At 45.1% G+C, this 12050-nt stretch overlaps 1 protein-coding gene across 2 annotated transcripts in view; it reads right to left on the minus strand.

Annotated features, from left to right (window-relative positions):
* ZC4H2 (zinc finger C4H2-type containing) overlaps positions 1-10386 on the minus strand; it is a 70697-nt gene extending 60311 nt beyond the window's left edge. The window contains exons 1-2 of one of the 2 annotated variants that reach the window (XM_063935660.1): positions 10022-10386; positions 135-306 (exon numbers count right to left, since the gene is read on the minus strand). In XM_063935660.1, coding sequence (XP_063791730.1) covers positions 135-306; positions 10022-10074 — 225 coding nt within the window. In that variant the 5' untranslated portion in view covers positions 10075-10386. The remainder of the gene's footprint in view (positions 1-134; positions 307-10021) is intronic. The other variant, XM_063935659.1, reaches the window with a different exon arrangement.
* Between the last annotated feature and the right edge of the window lie 1664 nt (positions 10387-12050).

A 12050-nucleotide genomic window follows, 5' to 3' on the forward strand; every position in this document is an offset into this window, starting at 1 on the left:
AGACATCATTGTTCCTCAGTGATGTCACACAGTTCTTGTAAACCAATTGGATGCAGCCTCATGAATAATAGTTACGTCTATAGAATGTCTCTACTGTATGTATGCAGGTACATGTTAGGTCTTATAATACATACCACATTAATATCAGCATGGATAAGTCTCAGCTCTTCCACGTGGGCCATCTTCTCCTGAAGCAAAAGGTCCATTTCTTGTTTGTACTCTTTCAGGTGTCGCTCCTCAGATTCCAAGGACTCAAATTCTGATTTCAGACGAGCCTTTATCTTCTCCATCTGAAGAGTCTTGTTCCTGCAGGAACCAAACTGGCTGCAGTTATTATATAAAACCATATATCTTAAAAGCAAAAATAGAATTGTAGGCCAGCTTGAGATCAGGGCTTTTTCGCTCCATTTACAGTAGCCAAGTATATTGTATATTTGTCAGCTAAGCATTATTGGAAACATTTCACCACTAAAATGTACCTATTATACTAATATTTGTGTCAAATATGTGTATATTCAATACCTGTCGGATCCTTTCGGATGGAAAGGATCCGACAGGTCAGTATTCAGTGCCGCGGCCAAACTTGACAGGTTTGGCGCGTTCCCGACACTGCCAATCCGACTTTTTTAAAAGTCTGATTGGCATTGTCGGAAACGGGGCTAAAACCTGTCGGGTTTGGCCGCGCTTCTGACAATACACGCGGCTCGGCTACTGAAGCCACCGATCCGCGTGTATTCTGACTGGCTTCCGACAAGTCGGATTTCCCGACTTGTCAGGGAAAAAACGGGGCCCTAGTGAATAGGTCGGAACCCTTTCTGACCTAAATCTGTCGGAAGCTGCCGTCTTTCTGACAAGGCGCCAGCTTCCGACACTTATTGAATACAGCCCATAGTGAACTTGAAGTCTTTCTACTACACATCACTATAATTAGAAAGGACAGCTAAGCAGGAAAAATCTAGTAACTAAATATATTTACAGCTGTCACACAGTTCCATCCCTGACCACATAAACATTGTACATATAAACTGTGTTCTTGACAAGTACTCTTGTCGTAACAACAAATCCTGTGTCATTTTACATGGAACAGTCAGTCATTTAGTACCCAATCAGAGAACACATGAAATCCACCAAAAACACATCTGGAGGAAACTTCATAAATCAACAATCTACAAAAAATAAATAAATAAAATAAATAAATTATATATATATATATATATATATATATATATATATATATACATCCGAGGAAATAAGAGGCATCACTCTGAGACTTCAAACGACAACATAACGTGTACTGAGGTGCTACATCAACGTTTCGAGGACCGCCGTCCCCTTCATCAGGATGGTGGTCCCCGAAACGTTGATGTAGCACCTCAATACATGTTATGCTGTCGTTAAGTCTCCGAGTGCCGCCTCTTATTTCCTCTGTAATACATTGGGTCTCTGCCCTGGGGAGGGCACCGGAGCGAGACAATCCTGTGGTGGATGACTGGAGTGCCAGGGCAGTAACATATATACTACTACACCCACACATACGGTTGCTGTTGTACCCACCAGGATCCATTTGTGAACTATATTGAAGTCTCATTACACATACCCTTATGATTGTCAAACCATTCATAATATTCTGACTCATATATCCTTTTGCCAGAATCTGAATTAAGACAGTGGTTTGGATAAAAAAGTTACTTATTCAGCTACCCCTGAAGTCTTTTAGCCATAACGCGTTGGGTCTGTCAGTCAAAAGTTATTTACCCAGTCTGTGAAGGTACTTCCTTTGAGCTCACACCTTGAAAAAGGGAGCATCTAGAATTAACAACATATATGTAACATACTGGACATAACTTACTAGCATATTTATTCATTTTATTTTTTTTATGGATTGTACTATTTTGTAATATCTCTGAATTTGTGATAATAAGATTTTACTTACCGATAAATCTATTTCTCGTAGTCCGTAGTGGATGCTGGGACTCCGTAAGGACCATGGGGAATAGCGGCTCCGCAGGAGACAGGGCACAAAATAAAAGCTTGAGATATCAGGTGGTGTGCACTGGCTCCTCCCCCTATGACCCTCCTCCAAGCCAGTTAGGATACTGTGCCCGGACGAGCGTACATAATAAGGAAGGATATTGAATCCCGGGTAAGACTCATACCAGCCACACCAATCACACCGTACAACTCGTGATCTGAACCCAGTTAACAGTATGATAAATTTAAAGGAGCCTCTGAAAAGATGGCTCAACAATAATAACCCGAATTTTTTGTAACAATAACTATATACAAGTATTGCAGACAATCCGCACTAGGGATGGGCGCCCAGCATCCACTACGGACTACGAGAAATAGATTTATCGGTAAGTAAAATCTTATTTTCTCTAACGTCCTAAGTGGATGCTGGGACTCCGTAAGGACCATGGGGATTATACCAAAGCTCCCAAACGGGCGGGAGAGTGCGGATGACTCTGCAGCACCGAATGAGAGAACTCCAGGTCCTCCTCAGCCAGGGTATCAAATTTGTAGAATTTAGCAAACGTGTTTGCCCCTGACCAAGTAGCTGCTCGGCAAAGTTGTAAAGCTGAGACCCCTCGGGCAGCCGCCCAAGATGAGCCCACTTTCCTTGTGGAATGGGCTTTTACTGATTTTGGCTGTGGCAATCCTGCCACGGAATGTGCAAGCTGAATTGTACTACAAATCCAACGAGCAATCGTCTGCTTTGAAGCAGGAGCACCCAGCTTGTTGGGTGCATACAGGATAAACAGCGAGTCAGTTTTCCTGACTCCAGCCGTCCTGGAAACATATATTTTCAAGGCCCTGACAACGTCCAGCAACTTAGAGTCCTCTAAGTCCCTAGTAGCCGCAGGTACCACAATAGGTTGGTTCATGTGAAATGCAGAAACCACCTTAGGTAGAAATTGAGGACGAGTCCTCAATTCCGCCCTGTCAGAATGAAAATTTAGGTAAGGGCTTTTACATGATAAAGCCGCCAATTCTGACACACGCCTAGCTGAAGCCAAGGCCAACAGCATCGACACCTTCGACGTGAGATATTTTAAATCTACCGTAGACAATGGTTCAAACCTCTGGAAGAATATCGACAGGGCCGAAATTTGAACCTTAATGGACCCTAATTTTAGGCCCATAGACAGTCCTGTTTGCAGGAAATGCAAGAAACGACCCAGTTGAAATTCCTGTGTAGGGGCCTTCTTGGCCTCACACCACGCAACATATTTACGCCAAATGCGGTGATAATGTTTTGCGGTTACTTCCTTTCTGGCTTTTACCAGAGTAGGGATGACTTCTTCTGGAATGCCCTTGTCCTTCAGGATCCGGCGTTCAACCGCCATGCCGTCAAACGCAGCCGCGGTAAGTCTTGGAACAGACAAGGCCCCTGCAGTAGCAGGTCCTGTCTTAGAGGTAGAGGCCACGGTTCGTCCGTGAGCATCTCTTGAAGTTCCGGGTACCAAGACCTTCTTGGCCAATCCGGAACCACGAGTATAGTTCTTACTCCTCTCCTTCTTATGATTCTCAATACTTTCGGTATGAGGGGCAGAGGAGGGAATACATACACTGACTGGTACACCCACGGCGTTACCAGAGCGTCCACTGCTATTGCCTGAGGGTCCCTTGACCTGGCGCAATATCTGTCCAGTTTTTTGTTTAGACGTGACGCCATCATGTCCACCTTTGGTCTTTCCCAACAGTTTACAATTTGGTGGAAGACTTCTGGGTGAAGTCCCCACTCTCCCGGGTGAAGGTCGTGTCTGCTGAGGAAGTCTGCTTCCCAGTTGTCCACTCCCGGAATGAACACTGCTGACAGTGCTATCACATGATTTTCCGCCCAGCGAAAAATCCTTGCAGTTTCTGCCATTGCCCTCCTGCTTCTCGTGCCGCCCTGTCTGTTTATGTGGGCGACTGACGTGATGTTGTCCGACTGGATCAACACCGCCTGACCCTGAAGCAGAGGTTTTGCTTGAATTAAGGCATTGTAAATGGCCCTTAGTTCTAGAATGTTTATATGAAGAGATGTTTCCATGCTTGACCACAAGCCCTGGAAATTCCTTCCCTGTGTGACTGCTCCCCAGCCTCTCAGGCTGGCATCCGTGGTTACCAGGATCCAATCCTGAATGCCAAATCTGCGGCCCTCTAGTAGATGAGCCCTCTGAAGCCACCACAGGAGAGACACCCTTGTCCTTGGCGACAGGGTTATCCGTTGATGCATCTGAAGATGCGATCCGGACCATTTTCCCAGTAGATCCCACTGAAAAGTTCTTGCATGGAATCTTCCGAATGGAATCGCTTCGTAAGAAGCCACCATTTTTCCCAGGACCCTTGTGCACTGATGCACTGAGACCTGTCCTGGTTTTAGGAGGTTCCTGACTAGCTCGGATAACTCCCTGGCCTTCTCCTCCGGGAGAAACACCTTCTTCTGGACTGTGTCCAGAATCATTCCTAAGAACAGTAGACGTGTCGTTGGAATCAGCTGCGATTTTGGAATATTTAGAATCCATCCGTGCTGACTTAGCACTACCTGAGATAGTGCCACTCCGACTTCTAACTGTTCCTTGGTTCTTGCCCTTATCAGGAGATCGTCCAAGTAAGGGATAATTAAGATGCCTTTTCTTCGTAGAAGAATCATCATTTCGGCCATTACCTTGGTAAAGACCCGAGGCGCCGTGGACAATCCAAACGGCAGCGTCTGAAACTGATAATGACAGTTTTGTACTACAAACCTGAGGTACCCTTGGTGAGAAGGATATATTGGGACGTGGAGATAAGCATCCTTGATGTCCAGCGACACCATATAGTCCCCCTCTTCCAGGTTCGCTATCACCGCTCTGAGTGACTCCATCTTGAATTTGAACCTTTTTATGTAAGTGTTCAAAGATTTTAGATTTAATATTGGTCTCACCGAGCCGTCCGGCTTCGGTACCACAAATAGTGTGGAATAATACCCCTTCCCCTGTTGTAAGAGGGGTACCTTGATTATCACCTGCTGGGAGTACAGCTTGTGAATGGCTTCCAGAACTGCCTCCCTGTCGGAGGGAGACTTTGGTAAAGCAGACTTCAGGAACCGATGAGGAGGAAACGCCTCGAATTCCAGTTCGTACCCCTGTGATACTACCTGTAGAATCCAGGGATCCACTTGCGAGTGAGCCCACTGCGCGTTGAAATTCTTGAGACGGGCCCCCACCGTGTCTGAGTCTGCTTGTAAAGCCCCAGCGTCATGCTGAAGACTTGGCAGAAGCAGGGGAGGGCTTCTGCTCCTGGGAAGCGGCTGCATGGTGCTGCCTTTTTCCTCTTCCTCTGCCCTTGGGCAGAAAAGAGTGACCTTTTGCTCGCTTGTACTTATGGGAACGAAAGGACTGAGTTTGAAAAGACTGTGTCTTTTTCTGTTGATGTGAAGTAACCTGGGGTAAAAAAGTGGATTTTCCAGCCGTTGCCGTGGCCACCAGGTCTGTTAGACCAGCCCCAAATAACTCCTCCCCCTTATACGGCAATACTTCCATGTGCCGTTTGGAATCTGCGTCCCCTGACCACTGTCTGGTCCATAATGCTCTTCTGGCAGAGATGGACATTGCGCTTACTCTTGATGCCAGGGTACAAATATCCCTCTGCGCATCACGCATATATAGCAATGCATCCTTTAAATGTTCTATAGTTAACAGAATATTGTCCCTATCCAGGGTATCAATATTCTCAGTCAGGGAATCCGCCCATGCGTCTCCAGCACTGCACATCCAGGCTGATGCGATTGCTGGTCGCAGTATAACACCAGTATGTGTGTATATACTTTTCAGGATATTTTCCAGCCTCCTATCAGCTGGTTCTTTGAGGGTGGCCGTATCAGGGGACGGTAACGCTACTTGTTTAGATAAACGTGTGAGCGCCTTATCTACCCTAGGGGGTGTTTCCCACCGTGCCCTAACCTCTGGCGGGAAAGGGTATAGTGCTAATAACTTATTAGAAATTAGCTGTTTTTTATCGGGGGAAACCCACGCTTTATCACACACCTCATTTATTTCCTCAGACTCAGGAAAAACTATTGGCAGTTTTTTCACACCCCACATAATACCCGCCTTTGAGGTATTTGTAGTGTCAGAAAGGTTCAATGCCTCTTTCATTGCCGTGATCATGTAACGTGTGGCCCTACTGGACATTACGTTTGTCTCGTCACCGTCGACACTAGATTCAGTATCTGTATCTGGATCCGTGTCGACCCACTGAGGTAGCGGCCGTTTTAGGGCCCCTGAGGGTGTCTGAGACGCCTGAACAGGCACTAATTGATTTGCCGGCTTTCTCATGTCGTCAACAGTTTTTTGTAAATTGCTGACATTATCACTTAATTGCTTAAACACAATCATCCAGTCAGGTGTCGACTCCCTAGGGGGTGACATCACTAACACAGGCAACTGCTCCGCCTCCACCTCATTTTCCTCCTCATACATGTCGACACACGCGTACCGACACACAGCACACACACCGGGAATGCTCTGATAGAGGACAGGACCCTACTTAGCCCTTTGGAGAGACAGAGGGAGAGTCTGCCAGCACACACCCAGCGCTATATATATACAGGGATAACCTTATATAAGTGTTAATCCCTTATAGCTGCTGTTAATCTAGTTATTTGCTGCCAAAATGCCCCCCCTTCTCTTTTTTACCCTGAATCAGATGCAGTACTGCAGGGGAGAATCAGGGAGCCGTCCTTCCAGCGGAGCTGTGAGGGAATAATGGCGCCAGTGTGCTGAGGAGATAGGCCCCGCCCCTTCACGACGTCCTTAACTCCCGCTTTTTTGTGTAAAATGGCAGGGGAAAAAATACATCCATATAGCCCTGGAGCTATATGTGATGTATTCCTTTTGCCAGCTAAGGTATATGTGTGTTATATTGCGTCTCAGGGCGCTCCCCCCCAGCGCCCTGCACCCTCAGTGACCGGAGTGTGAAGTGTGCTGAGAGCAATGGCGCACAGCTGCGGTGCTGTGCGCTACCTTAGTCTTGAAGACAGGATGTCTTCTGCCGCCGCTTTCACCGGACCTTCGTCTCTTCTGGCTCTGTAAGGGGGACGGCGGCGCGGCTCCGGTGACCCATCCAGGCTGAACCTGTGATCGTCCCTCTGGAGCTAACGTCCAGTAGCCTAAGAAGCCCAATCCACTCTGCACTCAGGTGAGTTCGCTTCTTCTCCCCTTAGTCCCACGATGCAGTGAGCCTGTTGCCAGCAGGACTCACTGAAAATAAACCTAACTAAACTTTTATTCTAAGCAGCTCTGGAGAGCTACCTAGTTTGCACCCTTCTCGGCCGGGCACAAAAATCTAACTGGCTTGGAGGAGGGTCATAGGGGGAGGAGCCTGTGCACACCACCTGATATCTCAAGCTTTTATTTTGTGCCCTGTCTCCTGCGGAGCCGCTATTCCCCATGGTCCTTACGGAGTCCCAGCATCCACTTAGGACGTTAGAGAAATTAAATTATTATTTACTAATTGGCCTTTGGCCTCTTGTTTGGGTGACTATTTGGTGAGGGGTTGTCTACTACAGGTCCTCAGAAAAAAGTACTCTCCAACATACATTTAAATACCCCCAAAGTGCTCTATCAGCACAGCTTATTCTTGATCTGAATCAGAAATTTTGGATATGACACGGACATTCACAAATTTATGGAGGTATGCAACTTTTTTGTACTATCAAAACTGTTGTGAGATTCAGTCTATATCGTAGCAGGAATAATAATTTTTAGCATAATTATCCCCAGTATATACTACCAAAATTCTACAAAGCTAGTGCTTTCAATAAAGCGCAGTCCTTGTGGCTTACTTTCGGACACATTGGGGGAGTCTGTCATGCTTTCTATAGACTCCGCCACACTTACTGACACTGAGCATGCGCTCAGTTTCTGAAACTCCCAGGTGGAGGACAGTGGCTGTATGAGATGGATCACAGGATCCTTCTCCTCTGAAAATGTCTCCATAGGCATATAGCAGTGCATCTGAGGGTAGCAGTAGCCTGGGTGTGGTTCATCAAATCGACATTGTCTAGGTCGACAATGTTTAGGTCGACCACTATAGGTCGACAGTCACTAGGTCGACATGGATGGAAGGTCGACAGGGTTTCTAGGTCGACAGGTCTAAAGGTCGACATGAGGGTTGTTGTTGTTGTTTTTTTGTGTCGTTTTCTTCGTAGAGTGACCGGGATCCCAAATTAGTGCACCGCGTCCCCTAGCATGGCTCGCTTCGCTCGCCATGCTTCGGGCATGGTGCCTTCGCTCCGCTACCGCTTCGCTCGGCACACTTTACCGTTCCAATGGTAGTCCACGTGGATCGTTAAGTATGAAAAAATTCAAAAAAAAAAATGTGAAAAACTCATGTCGACCTTTAGACCTGTCGACCTAGCACATGTCGACCTAGAAACCCTGTCGACCTTCCATCCATGTCGACCTAGTGACTGTCGACCTATAGTGGTCGACCTAAACATTGTCGACCTAGACACTGTCGATCTTCAGACCGGATCCCCAGTAGCCTTTGGTAGCAGGAAGGTAAGAGTGCAGCCTCCACTGAGAATAATGGGGACTGCTGCCTGAAGTACTAATTAGGTTTTTGCAGATTTCTAGGAATATACTGCGTTTGGCTCCTGGTACATAAGCAGGATAAATAAAACTATGCAGAAACAGTATTTTGCATAATATAAAGAAAAATGGGCTCAAATGTACCCCTAAATCTTTTTTCTGCTCAAGGTATATTTTAAACAATACACGTTACTGACAGAATTTGCAATTGAATTCTATTTATTTTTCTCTTTCGCTTAATTTTGAGAACAGAGCATAAGGTATAGGTGAGGGAGCAGGGTAGTGTAAAATGACCTAGATGGCCACATTTACAAGAAAGGTAGAACAGGTTGGGCTCATATGGGCACTGATAAAGTACAAGCTTTTGCTTATGGGATTAGTTAAGAAAACCTGGATTGATCCATCTCAGAGCTATCCCACTGCAAGGATGCATGTACTTTTTTTTTTTTTTTATGAGGATTACCAAAGATATATAATTCTTTAGCATTCAGAGCAATGATGCTTCTGAACCCTACAGACAATGCCAAAATTGGTCAGTAAGCGTGTGTGCACATTACAGGGCCATGCACATTTGTTATTTTTTAACTGTCAACATCAAAATGCATTCAAGTATAATGAATACAATATTTAAAATGAATCCCTATGTTTATGAGGCATCAATATAAAAATGTATCAATTCAAAGGACTGAAATCCACAAGCCAGCGTTAGAGACAGACTGTGTCCCTGGAAGCTAGGGACAGGATATTTTTAGTATAGGGCTCAGAGGCATCCTGAATTATTACAATAGATAAGTGCATGTTAATAAGTTAAAACAGATGCATTTAGTGCTACATTCTCCCATTGTCCATAGATGCAGTGACACTTGACTCTCATAGGAAATGCTTCAAGCTATTGTGTACATACACAACAGAAGTCTAAATCCTAGAGAATGGGATGAGAATCACTTTGCTGGCTACAATGTAACACCAGTGACTATACACCCCCACTAGTCTAACCATACTGCTGTAATTGTTACTAACTTCTTTATCTGGAGGATCATGCCACTATCTAGCCATTCCTGTACACAGCAAGCAAGTGCCCATTACCCAGCTGTATTATTGCATACGTTACATTGATTAATCACATCTGTATATATTCTCCCAAAACTGAAAAACATTTTCCATAATCCCTAGGGCCATGCACAATTAGCAGACACACACATGTTATTAGGGATGGCTCCTAGACTGCACCAGCTCCACATCTACAGTATATGTCAGGAACATTCACTTGGCCATACAAATCCTGCACTCCGTGTTGTTTCTACAATGGACGGGGAAACAGAATTCTAATAATAACTGTATAGGAATAACGATGGTGCCTGCAGTCCTCTACACAGGGTAACAATAGTCCTTGCAGAACAGAATGCATTCTACAGTAAGAGAGACATTTCACAGAACAACAATACGATGGATACTCATACCTGATCTCTTTGATGCTCTCCAGCTTGCACATAATCTCCTGCTCATCACCCATACTCTGCACTCTTCAACCAAACGTCCACTCAAATGTGTATGTGTGAAATACAGTACAATAGATATAAATGTATGCACACAGATCCGATCGAGCAAAGTGACGGCCGCGGTGCCTGTTGGGAAATACAGTCCGCTGTCTAATGTCTCCTCATACCCTTAGTAACCCGCAGAGACTACATCTCCCAGCAGGCCATGGGCGCCCCTCTGCCTGCACTTCCTGCAGCTCCACATGATTCCACTCGCAGCCGCAGGCAGAAGAGGCAACAGCACAGCAGCGCAGCGCAGCATCCCCAGCCAGGCTCCTGCAGAACAGCTCCTCTGCTCGCAGTCTTAATCAATTTGCCAGGGCTAATGATGTGAGAGGCTGTCAGGGGAGGGAGGGCAGTGCTTTGTATCCAGATTAATGGAAGACAGAATATCATAATATATTACTCTTCCTAATGAGCATGTGTGGCTCTGCTGGGAGGATGTTAATATGCTGGTCTTCGCCTGACTGCATCTTCCATTCATCAATGGCTTATTAGTGTAAGGAATGAAATTTATGGGCTAGGACTATTAGTGGAACGAAGGTGTCTGGTATCATTCAGTCATTGTTTCTGCATAAAACGACCTCTAATATAAAACATATCAAGTGACTGGATAAGGGCTGGGGTGTATTGCACCCAAAGAATGAATGAATACACCATCGCTGTTTCTAACCTTTGCAAATATTTTCCAGAATTTCTTGACATGCTCTTTATTTATATACATAAATTAGCAGATTTCTTTATGATATTAATTGTTTGAGGTACAGTAATGTCACTTCTCAGATTGATGTAAACAGGTGCAATTTTTATATTTACTATGCGAACACAAATTACCATAAAACACAGGGAATAATAATTTGAGCAGATTTTTATTAGGAATGCAATTCAAAACAAATCTATTATTTTGAATTACTGGTAAAATGCATTTTTTGTGACTATTAATTGAGATGCAGTGTGGTAAAAAGCCCTATAATGCTATAATGCAGCAATGGTGTCCAAAGGGGGTAATTCAGATCTGATCGCTGGGCTGCTCATTTTGCTGTCCTACGAGCAGATAGTCGCCGCCTCCAGGAGGAGTGTAAATTCGCCATGCAAGTGTGCGATCGCATGTGTATGCCGAGCTGCGAAAAACCACTTTGTGCAGTCTCTGTGCAACCCAGTGCAATGAGAACAGACTGATCGGGGCCGGAGTTGACGTCAGACACCCTCCCTGATAATACTTGGGCATGCCTGCGTTTTCCCTGACACTCCTACAAAACAGTCAGTTGCCACCCACAAACGGCTTCTTCCTGTCAATCGCTTTGCAAACACCCATGCAATCGAATCTTTCGCACCATCCCCTCGCTGACAGGCGATGCCCATTGCTGTTGTCCGGCGGGTGTGTGCATTGCAGGGCATAAGCATACGCAGTTAGGACCTGATCGCCCGCTGAGCAAAAACACGCAGCAGCATTCAGATCTGAATTACCCCCAAAGTGAGGTAGCAATAAAAATGTGTAGATTATACCCTCCAATGGGATTGGTGCTAATATTAATGCATATGCTCTGTACAATGTTCTGTAGATGCTGTGGGTGGGCACCCCCAAAATTTGTGCTGCCACTATTCATGTTAATGCACAGTCCAACATAGGGGGGCAGGCATAAACATTTTGAAAAGCTGGTTCTTATGAAGATGTAGTATGTTTGGCACAATATAAATAAATATAATAATCCAGGTCATCATGAGATCTAATGTAGAACAATCCAGAATTTGCAGGTGCTGTTTCTGCAGTCATGTATACAATGTATAATTCACCTGTTTAATTCTGTCAAACCGTGCATTACCTGCAGATCATTACATGTAAACAATATAATTAAGGGTTTACAGCTACTATACACTATATTGATTCTTATGACATGAGCATTAGAGAGAGAACCCACTGTATATCTGACTAACAAGAAAGAGACCAGTA

The sequence above is a fragment of the Pseudophryne corroboree genome, chromosome 8 (assembly GCF_028390025.1).
Source record: "Pseudophryne corroboree isolate aPseCor3 chromosome 8, aPseCor3.hap2, whole genome shotgun sequence".
NCBI classification, from domain to species: domain Eukaryota; kingdom Metazoa; phylum Chordata; class Amphibia; order Anura; family Myobatrachidae; genus Pseudophryne; species Pseudophryne corroboree.